We start from the raw sequence: 19155 nt of genomic DNA, 5'->3' as shown, positions 1-19155 counted from the left end.
ATAAAAACACTGATGTAGACCAGCTAGAATAAATCTGGAGTACTGAAAAATCTTTGCAAACCTGAACCTTTACATTTCAGGACTTTGGAACTTGATGCTCCATTTATCTATGACCTAACTTCCTTTTTGCTTTCAAAAGATGAAAAACTCAACTGCACAAGCCTTTCCAGTTAGAGGATGGGTGGAGGTGGGGGGGAGGCACTAGTGGCCTTCCTATCCCTTGGGACAACTAGAAAGTTCCATCAGCTCCCTTTTTCGGGACCCAGAAGCGAAAGGTCCCTCAAGTCCCGGCTCGGATGTCAGTCCACCAGCGCCGGGGCCCCACTCCCGCCGGCCCGGGACAGGTTTCTGCTCACGGCAGCTGCCGCCCCTCCCGCCGCTCCTTCCCCAGCGCTGAGGCCTGAGGGCGCCAGGTCAGCCCGCCGCCGTCCCGCCCTTGCGCCCGCGGCTACCGACGGGGTGACGTCCGGCCGGCGCCTCGGCTCCACCGCAGCCCGTGACACCGTGCGAACCTCCGCCCGCTAAAGCCACGCTGCGGGCACCCACCCACCCGCTGCCCGCGGGGACGACGTGGGGAGGGGGGCGCGTGGAGGTAAAAGAACCCCCAACTGCACGGCCCGACCCACCGCCCAGGGGCTGCTGTGGGCGGGAAGGCCGCGGCGTCCACCGCAGGCACGGCGACGGTCGGCAGCAGGTCCTCCAGATCGCGTGCAGCGACGGCACCCCTCCTACGACGTTGGACTCTCCTCACAGGACCGACCCTCCCGGGCGGCCAGACACGCCTCGTCCACACCGCCTGCTATTTCCCCGGAACGACGTCGAAAAAGCCGCCTGGCTCCCCCCGCGCCTGCGCACAGCTCCTGTGGCCGTGGCGCCGCCCGGGCGCATGCTCCGTCCTTGAGCCGGTCCCCGGCAGGTTTGGAACCGCGTTGCCGAGGCTGGCTGGCGCGCGCATGCGTATCTCCGGTGCCTGGTCCTTTCCCCACTGGACGAGGAGCCGCGGGTCTTGGAATTGAAGCCCGCCGAGCCGGAAGTCGCTGTGCTTCTTCACCTCCCTCCGCACCGGCGGAAACACTAGCCGTGGAAGAGAGGTTCCGGAGTTGGCGTGGGCTGGCGGCCGCAGAATGGAGCCCCGGGCCGAGGACGCGGGACTGAGCCGCCGCCTGGTGCTGGCGTCTTCCTGGGATGCTGCCTGCGGGGCCCTGGCCCGGAGCCTCCGTCTCACCCGGGCTGATCTCGGCGGCCCGGACTTGGACTGGGAGGAGCTGCTGGCGCCGCCTGCCCCGGGGTGCGCAGGGCCGGCGGGGACTCGGGCCGCGGCTCCGGGATGGTCGCGCTCCTGCGGAGCCGTGCGGGGAGAGGGCGGGGCCCCGGGGTGCGGGAAGGGACCTGGCGGCGGGGGACCCGCACCTCGGCGGGTCGGAACCGGGCCCGCCTCCCTCCCCGAGACGAGCCGACCGGGGCCTCTTGTCGACCCGGGTGGGCGTTAGAAAACCCAACCGTCGAGAATCCCCGTCAGCTTAATTATGAGAAAGATCCGCCTTTGCCTTTTACTGTATCCTGCTCCCCACACTTGTGCCCCTGTTTCCCACTCTTGTGCGCACAGTAGGTGCCCAGGCAACTTTTTCTGTTGAAGGAGAGGTCCTACAGAGGCTTGAGTCGCCAGTCGAGGAAAAAGTAGAGGGGACAGCCCCGGTGTCTGGAGTGTGCCCGTCTCCTTGTGAATCTGCTGGGTGCTTGGCAAGGTGCGGGCAGCGCCGTGGTAAATGGAAGTGAGTTAGAAGTAGTCCCGGTGGCCCAGTAAGAGGGTGGCGAGCAGTGTTCGGACAGGTGCGCCGTGTAACCGTTCGAACGATTTTCTTTTCAGCCAAGGTCTGGTGAGTTTGAAAAGAAGCCCCGACAGCCAGGATGAAAACCCCTGCTTCCTTTACCTGAGAGGTGACCCTAACGGAGGTGAAGAAATCGTTTCTATTGGCATTTTAAGTTCAGCGAGAAATATGGAAGTGTACTTAGGAGAGGAGTACTGTGGAACCAGTAGGGGCAAGAATGTGTGTAGTGATCTGGATAACAGGTGTGTAACTTGCTCCTGCGGAAGTGCCCTCCCCACGCGGTGTGATGTGTCCTCAGCGGTTGTGGTATTTATTGATTCTCTGACACTGATGCCAGCACGAACCGAAGTTTAGACTCTTAAGAATCTTGGAGTGTGCATCAGCCCAGTTTTTTCTTTTTTGTTTTTTTTTAATTTTGGAGAGAATGACTGTGAGTGGGGGAGAGGGGCAGAGAGAGAGAATCTTAAGGAGACTCCACACCCAGGGTAGAGCCCCACTCCGGGCTCAATCGCATGACCCTCGGATCTTGATCTGAGACAAAACCAAGAGTCTGGTGCTCAACCAGCTGAGCCACCCAGGGGCCTCCCAGTGGTTTTTACAAATGGGGAAGTTGAGAGTTAACAGAATGGGGATAAGTTGGTAGAAAGTTATAGCTAGTTAGTGGAGAAGTTTAATTAGAATTGAAGTTATGATAAATGTTTCTTGTGTCTGTCTCCTTAACTCAGAGGGGTCTGTTTTCCAAATATTAATTAGTGAGTCTAGAACTTTGAACAGTTTCTTGTAGGAAGCCCATTACAAATAGTACACAAACCCAACACTGTGTCATACCAGTATACTGAATCTGTTATTATACTTTTAATTTTTTTCTGAATTATTAACAAAGATTCCGTCCTAATCTTTCTTTAATCCAACTCATAATATAAACTATTTTATTATACCACGTATGTTAGAAATAATGAATATGTTTATTGACCTTTAAAACATGCTCTGTGCTACATGATTATACATTTGCCATCTTTTTAAATTATCTTATATAGATAGTCAGATGTAGTCTTTTTACCCAGTGCAATTCAGTATGAAGGCACAGTTCCTTATGTTTTACCAGGAAACCTGAATCTCGGGATTTATGTATTGCCCTGGAACCCTTCATTTTTAAACATAACTGTTAAAAGTGATAATGAATGAAAATTTATAAAAGTCATTTCTTTTTTTATTTTTAGTGAAGATGAGAAGATTATTTTGTACAAAAAATATCTTAAATTGGAGTCCTCCACTCGTACTTGTAAAATAAAGGTAAGTAGTCACTAAATCATAACTTATTTGAAAACTACAGTTATTTTTGTACTACATAAACTTATTTTCTGATAGTTCCCTAATGCAGTAAGTCCAGTGTGGTCCCGGGTTTTAGTTGAGAAATACTAAACATGGAAGCAGAAATTCTTCTCTAAAAAATTACCAAACTTCAAGGCACCTGATTGGCTCATTTGGTTATGCTTCCAACTTCAGCTTAGGTCATGATCTCATGGTTCAAAAGTTGAGCCCCACATCAGGCTTTGCACTGAGCAATGTGGAGCCTGCTTGGAACTCTCTCTCTGCCCCACCTCCCCTGCTTGCTCGCGCGCTCTCTCTCTCTCTCAAAATAAATAAATTTTTAAAACATCAATATTCTCCTTTTAAAATAAATCAACATTTACTAGCTGTGGCAGTGCCATGTTATATGCTATTATTAATAAAGTGGTATCGTACTTTTAATTTCAAGCCTTGGAAAACTGAGTTTAAACACATTTTTTATTTTTATGTAAAACTGAGGTGCAAAGAAAATGACAGTTTTTGTCCCAAAATATCCAAAGACAACACAGAGAAGTTCCACACAAAGGCAGTACAGAGTTAAAGGAATTTGGACCAGTATCTTCAACATGAAGAATATTGTTAAAGTGAAGTATAATGGTGCCATCAGAGTCTAGGGAAAGAGTGCTGAGCTGGAAATCAGAAGCCCTAACTATTAAATGAGCTTTGTTGGTGACGAACAAAATAGCCTTAGGCTAGTTTCCTCACCTGTTTGCACCTACCCTGTGGGTTATATAAGGAGACTGAACACAGTGAATCTCTGAGTTATTTTTAAATATTGAGTTATCTTTAAAATATTTTATCTCTGTGTTTATTATTACACAAAGTCACAGAACTGACCTTCCAAGATGTTGATATTCCAAGATACTGTTTTAGGTAGTAAATACTATTAGCTTCTAAAGTTTAAAGTGGTGCCGGGGTGCCTGGGTGGCTCAGTCGGTTAAGCGTCCCACTTCAGCTCAGGTCATGATCTCATGGTTCATGGGTTCGAGCCCAGCGTCGGGCTCTGTGCTGACAGCTAACTCAAAGCCTGGAACCTGTTTCAGATTCTGTATCTCCCTCTCTCTCTGACCCTCCCCTGCTCATGCTGTCTCGCTCAGAAATAAATAAAACATTAAAAAAAAATTTAAAGGGGCGCCTGGGTGGTTTAGTCGGTTAAGCATCCCACTTCGGCTCAAGTCATGATCTCAAAGTTCATGTGTTCGAGGCCCATGTTGGGCTTGTGCTGACAGCTCAGAGCCTGGAGCCTGCTTCGGATTCTGTGTCTCATTCTCTCTCTGCTCCTCGCCCACTTGTGCTCTGCCATTCCCTGTCTCTCAAAAATAAATAAATGTAAGAATTAAAAATTAAAGTCATTTAAACAAAGCGATTCATTTATTCAACAATTAGAATGCCATTTGATACCAGATCCTGTGCTAAGTAAGCATTTAGGAAGTAACAGTAATGAAATAAATTGGAACAAAACCCTCACATTGCTAATAGTATGGTGGCCAAGACATAATAAGTAGATTCAGTGTGCAAAATATGTCCTACATTCAATAGTAGAAAGGCTTGGGAATCAAAAAGCATGAACGGGATCACACAGAGGTTGGAATGCAGGTGTATAAATGTAATGAGATGTTTACATAGTTGTTGATGACAGTCCTTTCTTTCTTTGGTGCCACACTGAGTTTTTCGATGGTGGATCTGTGTTCACCTGCGTCAGTGTGATATATGGGCTTGTGTGTCTGAAGGTGAATGTTTTTTGACTATTTGGAAGTTCGAGGGAGTTCAAGGACTGTTTCAGTTAGGGGGACCTTACGAGGATGTCTTCTAGGGAAGTAGCATATGAAAGTTAAAATAATAGCTACGGGTGCACATTTTTCAGCCTTAATCAGTGTGGTCAGTACTGGAGATTTTAACACCTAATTCTCAGAACAACCATGTGAAACTATTGTTATTACCCTCCCTCATTTCATTCCTGATTGAGGTTTTCGCCTTTTCCCAGCATCACACAGGCTCCTAATAGAATCATCATTGAACCCAGTTCAGTCTGATTTTTTTTTTAAATGTTTTTATTTATATCTAGGAGAGAGAGAGAGAGACAGCATGAGCAGGGGAGAGTCAGAGAGAGAGGGAGTCACAGACTGAAATAGGCTCCAGGCTCTGAGCTGGCAATCAGCACAGAGCCCAACGCGGGGCTCGAACCCACGAACTGCGAGATCATGACCTAAGTGAAAGTCGGACGCTTAACCGACTAAGCCACCCAGGTGCCCCCAGTTCTGTCTGATTTTAAATTCTGTTCCCGTTCCACTTTGCCACTGGGTTGTCCATGTCACACTTAAAATGTCATTAGGTTCAGAAACATGGACAAAATGAGGCAGCCTGAAGCCCTGGGAAAACTACTGGAGTAAAAGCTGGAAGCACCAGGTTCAAAGCTCTGACCTTTACTGCTTGGGTGTCTTTTGACAACTTACAAAATCACTTCTGAACTCATTTTTTAGTATGTAAATGATCAAGCTGCCTATAGGGTCATCTTGACATTTGCTTAGAGTTCTCACTTCGAGAGGACCGACTTCTGTTGAGTATTTCAGTAATCAGGTAGCATGGGCTCTAGACAGCCTTATTTTGCATTTAATATTTATATTTACTCTGCAAGTTGCAGTATGTTAAGCTCTCCGATTGGTACGGTTTATTTCTAATCCCATAAAAAGCTAAGTGAGTAAATGAGATTTTATGTTCGCCATCCCTGTTTGCTACTTTATGTGTAGTCTGTTAGTTTGAAAGGGCTTTTTTATTTAAATACTTCTAAACCACATGATAAATTTGAATTTTTTTCTATGACTGTACTAGAGGAAACTTGAAAATGTATTTAACGTTAATTTTTTTTAAATGTTTTTATTTATTTCTGAGAGAGACAGCGTGAGTAGGGGAGGGTCAGAGAGAGAGGGAGACACAGAATCCGAAGCAGGCTCCAGGCTCTGAGCTGTCAGCACAGAGCCCAACATGGGGCTTGAACCCATGAACCGTGAGATCATGACCTGAGCTAACTTCGGACGCTTAACCGACTGAGCCACCCAGGGGCCCCTAAAGTTAATTTTTTCATTCTTGAATGTTTTACTCTTAAGTAAGAAGTAACTTTAAGTGATGATTGTTTTAATGTCCTTATTTCTGGAACTTCCTTGTTTTGTAACAGTTGCTCTCCTTTGGTGAAAAGCCATGTGTGTTCCTCAGTAGAGTTGTGGTACACATGAGGCAGGTTTCAGCCAGTTCTTCCATGAGGTCTCCTGCTCTGGGATCAAGGATAGACCTGCAGAGGGTCCAGACGATCATGGAGTCCATGGGGTCAAAGTTGTCACCTGGAGCTCAGCAACTGATGGATATGGTTCGATTTCAGCAGCAGGTGGGTAGAAATGGGTTCTGTCCGGGGACTCCCAAACATTTCAGCGTGATGGCTTTTTATAAGGATGTGTATTGACGTAAATCTTTTCTTTGAAAGTTTACTGTTGATTTGTTTTTGATTTTTTTTTTTTTTAATATTTTTATTTATTTCTAGGAGAGAGAGAGAGACAGCGTGAGCAGGGGAGGGTCAGAGAGAGAGGGAAACACAGACTCTGANTCCATGGGGTCAAAGTTGTCACCTGGAGCTCAGCAACTGATGGATATGGTTCGATTTCAGCAGCAGGTGGGTAGAAATGGGTTCTGTCCGGGGACTTCTAAACATTTCAGAGTGATGGCTTTTTATAAGGATGTGTATTGACTTAAATCTTTTCTTAGAACTTTTACTATTGATTGGACTGTTACCTTTATTTGCTTTGGTAAAATAGCATTTTGTAGACTTTCCCTTCTACAAAATATCTTACTACAGACCTTTTCAATTTTTCACAAATTTGCTCATTCATTCAGCACCTTCTTGGTAGATGAGGCACTGTTTTGAGCCCTTCAGAAGGTTTTTCTCAAGGATAGAGATAAAGAGGAAATTGGAAGAGAGTTGTGTAAAGGAATATTGAGAATAGTGGAAGAACGTGTCCAGCTCCTGAGACTACTGTTTGAAAAGGGTTGGGAATAGTGTGTTTTTAAACTATGATCCACAGAACACCTATATCATAATCCTTTCCAATGTTTACAAAACACGTATCCTCGCCACACTTTCTACCTGCTCAGTCTCCCAGAGTGGGATCCAGGAATCAGTATTTTAAACAAGGTTGCGATGTGAAATTTATGCCCGCTGTGCTTGGAGAATAACTCTTGTCAGTGCAAAGATTCTATGGAGAAACAGATTGAAGATTTTCAAAACGAAGAAGTTTTCGAAAGCAAGAAAGATTTTGTAAATAATTAGAAGAGATGAATGAATTAAATATGACTAGTTCACTGACTGATTTCTATCTTTTAAAAACTTGACTTGGGGGAAAAAGAGATGGTAGATTTATTTTGGAGAGAGAACATGTCTTTAAGTCTTAAGGTTTTATTCCTTAAGTTGTATTCATTTTCTTTGCCATGAATTAGAATCAGTGCAGAAGGATATTGAGTAAAAAGTCAAAGTGTTTTCTCAACTGTCATCCTGTTGCCAGAGGTGACTATTAATAGTTTTGTGTGTATCCTTCTAGAGTTTTCTGTGCATTTGGAAACTATACATAAACTGTCCCAGCCACCACTCATGGGTTAATGCTCTAGACCCTGTGTTGTAACTTTCTTTCCACCTACTGCTTCATGTGAGGAGGCTTGGGGGACGCCCTGGAGAAGAAAGGTGGTCCCATTCAGTCTCCCTTTCTACACGCTAATGTGGGAGAATCCTTATTTGTGGAGTGGATCCTGATGGTCTAGGACTGATTTTGGTTAACAAACCAAGACTCTTCTGGATTTCTAAGGCATGGCTTCTTGGAAAATGCCACATAAACCATTTAATTATCTGAGCATAAAATGGGGATGTTTCATGACCTGCTATGAAGTGGTTCGCCACACACCGTTTTAGAGCCTTCGCATGTCAGGTTGGACTGGGCCTGTCCTGAAGGGGAAAGAGAGGACATGGGGTGCTGTGTCGGAATCCTAGACCTCCCGCTGCTTCGCCTGTGCCTTGGGGACTACTTGTTTCCTTGAAAGTTGTATTAAAGGTTAACACTCTGAGTCATGCGGCCTGGTTTGACACTACCGACTTTTGTTTTATCACAATAAATATTAAAGTTATCCCTTAGTTCTTTGTATTTGAAATGCAGATGTACTAGCTTTGATTTATTTTTATTCTAGTAATTTAGAGTAACTAAGTAGGAATTCTGTATCAAAGTGCCTAACATACAGCTGTTGTTTAAAGTTATCTGAATGGAGCTCCTGGGTGGCTCAGTCAGTTTAGCATCCGACTTTGGCTCAGGTCATGATCTCACAGTCCCTGTGTTCGAGCCCCGCATCAGGCTCTGAGCTGACAGCTTCAGATTCTGTCTCCTTCTCTCTCTGCCCCTCCCCCATTCACTTTGTTTCTCTCTCTCTCAAAATAAAGACAAAAATTTTTTTTCATTTAACAGGATATCATAGGCCTCTTACTAAGCAATAAATTTGTATCTCTGATTTTATGGATATTCTGTGGTATGTAGTCAGTCATTGATTCATGGATATTTAAGTCTTTTAGAATATTTTTTTTCGTAGCATAGAAGGAATTAAATGTGTATTTTTGTAAATTGTTCCAGTATCTCCTCAGAGAGTGGAATTATTTATGTAAAGAGTAAGTCCTTTAGGTTATTTAATATGTATTTAACCGTTCACTTTCAAAAGGATCTGATGTGCCCTCAAAATAATATACGACAGGACAAGTAAAAATAAGAATTGAACAAACTGACAAAAAGAAATAGAAGGGGCGCCTGGGTGGCTCAGTCGGTTAAGTGTCTGACTCTTAATTTTGGCTCAGGTCACTATCTCATGGTTCATGAGTTTGAACCCTGCATCAGGCTCTGCAATGACAGCGTGGAACCTGCTTGGGATTCTCTCTCTCTCTCTCTCTCTCTCTCTCTCTCTCTCTCTCTCTCCAATGACAGCATGGAGCCTGCTTGGGATTCTCTCTCTCTCTCTCTCTCTCTCTCTCTCTCTGTTTCTGTCTCTGCCTCTCTCTGTCTCTCTCTCTCTCTCTGCCCCTCCCCTGCTCACACATGAACTCTTTCTTTCTCTAGAAATAAATAAACATTAAGAAGAAGAAGTAGAATACCTACCTGGCACTGCGGTTTGTTCACTTACTCTAGTGGCATATGGATTCACCTGAAAACATTTGATATTTCATAGAAAAACAATCACCCGACGAGCTCTGATCTGAGGGAAAAAATGACTAAAAATCAGTGATTTTCTTATAATCAGAATATTAATATATGTCAGAAAAGGACATTTTGCATAGCGGTTGCATTTACATTGGGCTTTTTTAAAAGTTATTTTTAATGTTTGTTTATTTTTAAGAGATAGAGAGAGATAGAGCATGAGCTGGGGAAGAGCAGAGAGAGAGGGAGACACAGAACTGGAAGCAGGCTCCAGGCTCCGAGCTGTCAGCACAGAGCCTGACATGGGGCTCCACTCACGGACCACAAAATCATGACCTGAACCAAAGCGAGATGTTTAACCTACTGAGCCACCCAGGCACATCCTTTTTTTTTTTTCTTTTGTTTTTTTTTAATTATTTGTTTATTTTTGAAAAAGAGAGAGAGGAGAGAGAAAATCCCAGGCAGGCTCTGCACTGCCAGCACTGTCAGCACAGAGCCTGATGCAGGGCTCAAACTCCAAAATGTGAAATTGTGAACTGAGCCAAAATGAAGAATCAGATGCTTAAACACCTGAGCCACCCAGGCCCCTCTCTCACAAACTCTTAAACTGCAGGAACTATGGGATGATATATCCCAAGAAGAATCTGTCATACAGGTCTATTCTTTGGATTTCAGGACAGAAATACCATAACTCTTAGTTATGGTAAAGGTCGTTTTGCTTTTCTCCTGTGGAAAAATTAAAGAGCATATCAGAGATATGATAGCCTTCCCTTCAACACAAACCAGAGTCTTCTCAGGAAGTATACTGCATGAGCAGTTGGTTGAGGCCACAAAACAGAACTCTTATTATCCTGGAAATTCTGAAAAGAAACACAGCCATAGGTAGCTCATTTTATTCATTGAAAATGTCACAAAGGGGGCGCCTGGGTGGCTCAGTCGGTTAAGCATCTGACTTCGGCTCGGGTCATGATCTGACGGTTCATGGGTGTGAGCCCCGTGTCGGGCTCTGGGCTGACAGCTAGCTCAGACCCAGGAGCCTTCTTCGGATTCTGCGTCTCCCTCTCTCTCTGATCCTCCACTGCTCAAGCTGCCTCTCTCTCTCTCTCAGAAATAAATAAAAAACATTTAAAAAAAAGTCACAAAGGTGCATAGTACATCTAACTTTAAGTGACTGTCTCTGTGGCCTCCATGAAAACCTCATTTGCAGAAGATAGACCTAATAAAAATGAGTAGTTTGCCATATGTGCAAATTGGGTGAATGATATTTAATTCTAAGAAAATGATCAATTGTGACTCAGTTGAGAATAGTGCATTTTATACCATAAATTAAGGAGGCCTTTGTAGTGGAGACATTAATGCTGATGCAGTTTTACTAAGCATGTGAATACGTAATATTTCCTTTGGGGAAACACTACAGTGAAATCGTTAGAAGCCCAGACTCTGGAGTTAGGTGGCCCGGGTCACGCCCCGGTTCTGCCACTTACTAGTTGTGTTACCATAGACAAGTGCCTTTAGCCTGGGTCTCCTCAACTCAGTATCGGGATAGTAATTGTAGCCTGTGTCGCGTGGATATTTTGAGGATCAAGTGAAAGGATGCACATCGCCTGCCTCACGGTAATTACCCCAAAGTTAGCTGTCCTCACTGTTAATAGTCATGTGTATTTCTCTGCCTTGCTTAGAATTGCGTTCCCATTGGAGAGCAGCTTCAGTCCATTCTGGGAAATGCTAGCTACAAACGCTTGGCTGACCTGCAGTCGTCATCTGCTTCAGGAGCCTTCGACAAGTCCCCGCCCACGCCTTTTCCTTTCAGAACCGGATTGACCTCTGGAAACGTGATGGAAGACTTAAAAGCTCACATTGATAAAAGTCCACAGCCGCCTGGTGGAGGAAAGACCACAGACCTCAAAGAGTATAAAACTGTGTCACAAAGCCATGGTCTTTTCGAGAAAGACCTCAGAAATACAGTTTCTTCTTTGCTACCAAAGAAAGCAAGTGACAGTTCCAGTATCCCTAACTCTGACTTGCTGCCTTTTCTCCAGAATTTATGTAGTCAAGTGAACCATCTCTGCGTGGGACGTAGCACTAACTGGCAGGAAAACCTCACTAAGACTGGTGAAGGCATTGCTGGTGCTGTGTAAGTATTTAAGACAAGTGTGATTTAGATTTCGTAGGTGGAAGAATCAGTTGGAGGAGAACATTTGTTTCACTAACTACTGCCTAAAAATGTTTCCAGAGGTTATTTTAGGAGCTTCCCCATTTTACATATTGATGTACTTACAGGGAATAAATATTAACATACTTCTAGGGAATAAATATTCTGTAGAGTAGAATGGTTTTCTTTTAAAGAAGTGTCTGAGACTGAAGATGTTGGTCACTTCTGAGGCATTATATGGAAGGGGTACAAGCGTCAAATAAGGGTTGGAGTGGAAAGTTATCTGTATAATTGAGGAGGAGCTGTGGGAACCATAATATAAATATTTTGTGCTTGATTATAATCACTGAGTCATCATGGTAGATTTTCTTGTAGATCTTCTTTGCTAGAGGCTAATTTTAGTCTAGTCATCAATGACATTTTTAAGCTTATAATCATTTATGGTGTACAGGCTCTCATCTGCTGATTTCATAATTCTAATTTTTTTATAGTCTTGGTTTCATTAATGGGTGGCTAAGTATTTGGTATGTTTCCCCATTCTTCATGTAGATGTAATGTGTCAGAATATTGCACTAGACTGAAATTCATGACTCTAGTCATAGTTCTGGCTTAACTACTGGCCTTACTGTTTAACTCTTGTGGCTGAGATTTTTTTTCACATGTAAAATGAGGTAGTTTTATTGGTTGACATTTTCTTCAGGTCTCCAATAGCGTTGAAACTTGAGGAGTTTAGTAAGTTATTGAAAAAAAGCATTGTTTTTTTCTGTAAGGGTATTTGTTACTTAGTATCATTTTTTAGTAAGGATACTCAGTAAGGAAAAAAAAAAGTTATTCTTTAGTTGCTGATAGATTACATCAGTGAACTCTAGTTGGTATGTGTTACAGTAAACAAACAAAACAAAATAAAGCAAACAAAAACAAATTAAGTTGAAAGTAAAAATTGCCCTGGGGCCAGGTGAGATTGGATGTCTCCATTTCTCTCAGATCGGTCAGTGCAAGATGAACTGACCTTTTTCAAAATTTTAAAGAGAAAGGAAAAGAATTTTATTGGAGGCCAGGTTAACACAGTTGTGGGGATTATTCAGTCTTCACAAAGAAGAGAGTGTTCTGGGAAGGAACAGTGGGTACAGGGTGATAGGTGTTTTTACCTAAAGATTTAGAAATCACCATAATGAAGGACAGTCCAGAGTTAATGGACTTTATGTTACATTTTTCGTATGTGCAAGACTTTATGACTTTATTATTATTTTTTTATGTTTATTTTTAAGAGAGAGACACAATGTGCGAGTGCGGGGGGAAACACAGATTCTGAAACAGGCTCCAGGCTCTGAGCTGTCAGCACAGAGCCCAATACAGTGTTTGAACTCCATACTGTGAGATCATGACCTAGGCCGAAGTGGGACACCCAACCAACTGAGCCACCCAGGCGACCCCGTATGATTTTAATCTTTTGGTGTTTTTTTTTTTAATCTTTATGCTTGAATTGGACTTTATTTATTTATTTATTTATTTATTTGTTTGTTTACTTACTTATTTATTTAACAAAGCAGACATATAATGTATGCTCCGTGAAAAGCAGACCCCATGCTTTGAGGTTTTGCTGAGTCATTTTGACCTTGGTAAAATGGTCGTGACCTAAGCTGAAATCAGGAGTCTGATGCTTAACCAACTGATCCACCCAGGTACCCCTGGAAAAAAAAGAAAAAACATAACGGTTTGAAAAATCTGTCCTATATTCTAGAGTGGTGTTCTAAATTTTTTGGTTTTTACACTCTGAAATATAATTGAGGATTCTAAAGAACCCTTATGTAGAGAATATAAAAAATTTGAAACCCATTCTATAGTAACATAACAATTTTTATGAAAAAATACGGTTTCTAAAAAAGTTTCATAAGAATGGTATTATTTTAAATTTTTTTTTTTTAATGTTTTATTTATTTCTAGGAGAGAGAGAGAGAGAGACAGCGTGAGCAGGGGAGGGTCAGAGAGAGAGGGAGTCACAGACTGAAATAGGCTCCAGGCTCTGAGCTGGCAGTCAGCACAGAGCCCGACGCGGGGCTCGAACCCACGAACCGCGAGATCATGACCTAAGCGAAAGTCGGACGCTTAACCGACTAAGCCACCCAGGCGCCCCAGAATGGTATTATTTTAAATGTATAAAATTGGGGGTATCTGGGTGGCTCAATCAGTTAAGTATTCTACCCTTGATATCGGCTGAGGTCACGATCTCACAGTTCTTGAGTTCGAGCCCCACATGGGACTCTCCACACTGTCAGTGCAGATCCTGCTTGGGATTCTCTCTCTCTCTGCCCTCCCTCCCCCCATTCACTTTCTCTCTCTCAAAATAAATAAATAAACTTAAAAAATATCAATTCATAAAATTGATAATAGTTTTTGGTCGCATTCTCCTGTATGTTGCATTATAGCGTGTCATCAATAGCTTGTAAGACCGTAGAGGTACCAAGAGCAAACTGAGTTAACCTCTGAAAAAGTATTTATTCATACCCTAAACTTACTACCTTAGGAAAGTCTAAGGAACAGGAAAATACGCAACCACAACTTCTGTTGATTATCAGAGCAGTGACATTACACCTTGTGTAGCTTCGAGACAATGTCACTGAATGTTCATGAGAATCCGAGGATGAAACGTTCAGATGACATCGCAGCAGTAGTACAGAACCACTTGTGACTTCCTGGGAGCTGAAAAGTCACAGCGACCCCAGGGCTTTGTGGACCATACTCTGAAGGTCACTGTCCTAGTGTTTGTTGGTTGTGAACTTGAGCAACTGGAGTGCTTTTTACTATTCTCATTTCTGTTTGCCCATTCCAGTTACATTCATTTTTAGATGTTTTCATATTAGGTTAGAAAAAAACTTTCTGGTACTTACGTGGTGAAAAAAGACTGAACTTTAAATTGTAGGGTTGTTTAGGGAAGTTCTTAGAAGACAGGTGGAGACCTTTAAAAATCAGACAATATCACTGAAGTCTTAGGACACTGAGCCACAGGAGTTTGGGAAGAGAGAGACAGAGTACGCTTGGAAGGAACCTCAGAAGGCTGCCTCAAGAAACAAGCCAATCTACAAATGGTGGAGAGCCCCAAATACCACTACCAGTAGGGAAACAAAATAACCAAATGCTCAACAAGAGAAACCAAGAGATACCATCCAAAGAATACTTCCTGAACATACAGCCCTGAACAGTCAAAGAGCCCTTTCTAATACAGCAGAACTCGCAGGGGCCGAGTGTACACAAGCTTTTAAAATTAACAAGAGATAGAAAGCTAACCAAAATGATGAAACGGAAGAACTCTCCTCCAAAGAAATCCAGGAAGAAATGAACTGCTCAAAACAGATATAAGCAACATAACTGAACAAGAATTTAGAACAATAATCATAAAATTAATCACCAGGCTTGAAAAAAGCATGGAGGACATCAGAGAAACTATGGCTACAAACAATATGGAGCTTAAAAATAATTATGGTGAATTTTAAAATGGATAAATGAGATACATAATAAACTGGAAGCGTCCAATGCACGGATTGAAGAGGCAGAAAGGAGAGTAAGTGATTTAGAAGACACTATTATAGAAAAAGAAGAATCTGAGAAAAAGAGAGATAAACCGATCCAGGAGCATGAAAGAAAAATTTGAGAGCTCAGCGATACAATCAAACAGAACAATATCTGTATCATAGGAATTCCAGAAGAGGAAGAGAGAGGGAAAGGTGCTGAAGGAGTCCTGGAACAAATTATAGCAGAGAACTTCCCCAACCTGGAGAGGGAAGTAGACGTTGAAATTCAAGAGGCACAGAGAACTCCCCTCAGACGTAACTTGAATCGATCATCTGCACAACATATCATAGTGAAACTGGCAAAATATAAGGACAAAGAGAGAATTTTGAAAGCAGCTAGGGAGAAAAGGGCCCTAACATACAAAGGGAAACCTATCAGAGTGGTGACAGACCTATCTAATGAAACTTGGCAGCCCAGAAAGGAATGGAAGGAGATCTTCAATGTGATGAACAGAAAAAATAAGCAGCCAAGAATCCTCTATCCAGTAAGCCTGTCATTCAGAATAGAAGGAGAGATAAAAGTCTTTCCAAATAAATAACAATTGAAAGAATTTGTCACCACTAAGCCAGCACAACAAGAAATCCTGAGGGGGACTCTCTGAGGGAAGTGTTGCAAGGAATGCAAGATACCAGAAACACCACCACAAGCATGAATCCCACAAAGGACACAATGACTCTAAACCCACATATTTTAATAATAACACTGAATGTAAATTGGCTGAATGCTCCAATCAAAAGACATAGGGTAGCAGAATGGAAAAAAAACAAAATCCATCTATTTGCTGTCTACAAGAAACACATTTTAGACTGGAAGATACCTTCAGATTAAAAGTAAGGGGATGGAGCAATATCTGTCATGCTATGGGAAGTCAAAAGAAAGCTGGAGTAGCTATCCTTATATCAGACAAACTGGACTTTAAATTTAAGACAGTAAGAAGGGATGAAGAAGGGCATTATATAATAATTACAGGGTCTATCCATCAGGAAGAACTAACAATTATAAATGTCTACGCATCGAATACGTGCTCCCATATTTAAATATTTAAAACAATCACAAACAGAAACAATCTTATAGATAAGAATGTGCTAATAGCAGGGGACTTTAATACTCCACTTACAGCAATGGATAGATCAACCAGACAGAAAATCATTAAAGAAACAATTGACTTGAATGACACATTGGAACAGATGGATCTGACAGATATATTTAGAACTCTACATCCTGAGGCCATGGAATTCACTTTCTTCTCAAGTGCGCATGGCACATTCTCCAAGATAGATCACATACTGGGACATAAAGCAGCCCTCAACAAATATAAAAGAATTGAAATCATACCATGCACCCTTTCAGATCATAATGCTTTGAAACTTGAAATCAATCACAGGAAGAAGTCTGGAAAACCTCCAAAAACACGGAGGTTAAAGAACACCCTACTAAAGTATGAATGGGCCAATCAGGCAATTAGAGAAGAAATTTAAAAATATATGGAAACAAATGACAGTGAAAATACAACAATCCAAAATCTATGGGATGTGGCAAAGGCAGTCCTAAGAGGAAAGTACATTGCACTCGAGGCCTATTTCAAGAAATTAGAAAAAGCACAATTACAAAATCTAATAGCTCACCTAAAGGAAATAGAGGCAGAGCAACAAGAGCACCCCAAACCCAGTAGAGGAAGAGAAATAGTAAAAACCAGAGCAGAAATAAACAACATAGAGACCAAGAAACAATTGAACACATCAATGAAATCAAGAGTTGGTTTCTTGAAAAAATAAACAAAATTGACAAACCTCTAGCCAGGCTTCCCAAAAAGAAAAGAAAGAGCACCCAAATAGACAAAATCATGAATGAAAATGGACTTATTACAACCAACCCGTCAGAAATACAAGCAATTATCAGGGAATACTATGAAAAATTACATGCCAACAAATTGGACAACTTAGAAGAAATGGACAAATTCTTAAACACACACTCACTACCAAAATTCACACGGGAAGAAATAGAAAATCTGAACAGACCCATAACTAGTGAAGAAATCAAATCAGTTATCAAAAATCTCCCAACAAATAAGAGCCCTGGACTTGATGGCTTCCCTGGGGAATTCTACCAGACATTTAAAACAGAATTAGTACCAACTCTTTTCAAGCTATTTCAAAAAATAGAAATCGAAGGAAAACTTCCAGACTCATTTTTTGAAGCCAGCATCACTCTGATTCCCAAGCCAGACAGAGATCCAGCAAAAAAAGAGAACTACAGGCCAATATCCTTGATGAATATGGATGCAAAAATCCTCAACAAGATCCTTGCAAATCGAATCCAACAGCACATAAAAAGAATTCTCCACAAGATCAAGTGGGATTCATTCCTGGGTTATAGGGCTGGTTCAATATTCGCAAATCAATCAATGTGATACATCACATCAACAAAAGAAAAGATAAAAACCATATGATCCTGTCGATAAATGCAGAAAAAGCATTTGACAAAATACAGCATCCCTTCTTAATAAAGACCATTGAGAAAGTCGGAATAGAAGGAACTTACTTAAACATCATAAAAGCCATCTATGAGAAGCCCTCAGCTAACATTATCCTCAACAGGGAAAAACTGAGAGCTTTCCCCCTGAGATCAGGAACACGACAGGGATGTCCACGCTCACCACTGCTGTTTTACATAGTGCTGGAAGTCCTAGCATCAGCCATCAGACAACAAAAGGAAATCAAAGGCATCAGAATTGGCAAAGAAGAAGTCAAACTTTCACTTTTCCCATACGACATGATACTCTACATAGAAAACCCGACATACTCCACCAGAAGCCTACTTGAACTAATCCAAGAATTCAGCAAAGTTTCAGGGTACAAAATCAACGTACAGAAATCGGTTGCATTCTTATACACCAACAATGAAGTAACAGAAAGAGAAATCAAGAAACTGATCCCATTCACAACTGCACAAAAAACCATAAAGTACCTAGGAATAAACCTAACCCAGGATATGAGAAATCTGTATGATGAAAAGTTAGAAAACTTATGAAGGAAACTGAAGAAGACACCAAGAAATGGAAAAACATTCCATGCTCATGGATTGGAAGAATAAATATAGTTAAAATGTCATTACTACCCAAAGCAATCTACACATTCAATGCAATCCCAATCAAAATTGCACCAGCATACTAATCAAAACTAGAAGAAACTATCCTAAAATTTGTATGGAACCACAAAAGACCCCGAATAGCCAAAGTAATATTGAAGAAGAAAACCAAAACAGGAGGTATCACCATCCCAGACTTTAGCCTCTACTACAAAGCTGTCATCATCAAGATAGTATGGTATTGGCACAAAAACAGACACATAGACCAATGGAATAGAATTGAGAGCTCAGAAGTGGACCCAAAAGTATACAGCGAACTAATCTTTGACAAAGCGGGAAAGAGTATCCAATGGAAAAAAGACAACCTTTTTAACAGATGGTGTTGGGAGAACTGGACAGCATCATGCAGAAGAATGAAACTAGATCATTTTCTCACACCATACACAAAACTAAACTCAAAATGGATAAAGGACCTGAACATGAGACAGTACACCATCAAAACCTTAGAGGAGAAAGCAGGAAACAACCTCCTTGACTTCCACAGCAGCAGTTTCTTACTTGACACATTCCCAAAAATGAAAGAATCAAGAGCAAAATTAAACTATTGGGACCTCATCAAGATTAAAAGCTTCTGCACAGCAAAGGAAACAATCCATAAAATTAATAGGCAACCGACGGAATGGGATAAAGGGTTAATATCCAAAATCTATAAGGAACTCACCAAACTCCACACCCAAAAAACAAACCCAGTGAAGAAATGGGCAGAAGATATGAACAGACACTTCTCCAAAGAGGACATCCAGATGGCCAACAGACACATGAAACGATGCTCAGCATCCCTCCTCATCAGGGAAATACAAATCAAAACCACACTGAGATACCACCTCATGCCAGTCAGAGTGGCTAAAATGAGCAAATCAGAAGACTCTAGATGCTGGCGAGGATGTGGAGAAACGGG

The 19155-nt window shown here is 42.0% G+C and overlaps 1 protein-coding gene across 2 annotated transcripts in view; it reads left to right on the top strand.

The window, feature by feature from the left end:
- The first annotated feature begins 974 nt into the window (after positions 1-974).
- LOC120235566 (ATPase PAAT-like) overlaps positions 975-19155 on the top strand; it is a 24568-nt gene continuing 6387 nt past the window's right edge. For both annotated transcript variants that reach the window (XR_005529453.1, XM_039237968.1), the window contains exons 1-5: positions 975-1288; positions 1868-2071; positions 3050-3122; positions 6352-6558; positions 11068-11522. Coding sequence is in view for 1 of the 2 variants with exons in the window: in XM_039237968.1 (XP_039093899.1) it covers positions 1125-1288; positions 1868-2071; positions 3050-3122; positions 6352-6558; positions 11068-11522 (1103 nt within the window). In the remaining variant the exon portion in view is untranslated. The remainder of the gene's footprint in view (positions 1289-1867; positions 2072-3049; positions 3123-6351; positions 6559-11067; positions 11523-19155) is intronic.

The sequence above is a fragment of the Hyaena hyaena genome, unplaced genomic scaffold, assembly GCF_003009895.1.
Source record: "Hyaena hyaena isolate Hyena2069 unplaced genomic scaffold, ASM300989v1 scaffold_129, whole genome shotgun sequence".
In the NCBI taxonomy this organism is placed as follows: Eukaryota; Metazoa; Chordata; class Mammalia; order Carnivora; family Hyaenidae; genus Hyaena; species Hyaena hyaena.
The sequence above is the reverse complement of the archived record's forward strand: the minus strand, read 5'-3'. Positions and strand labels throughout refer to the sequence as shown.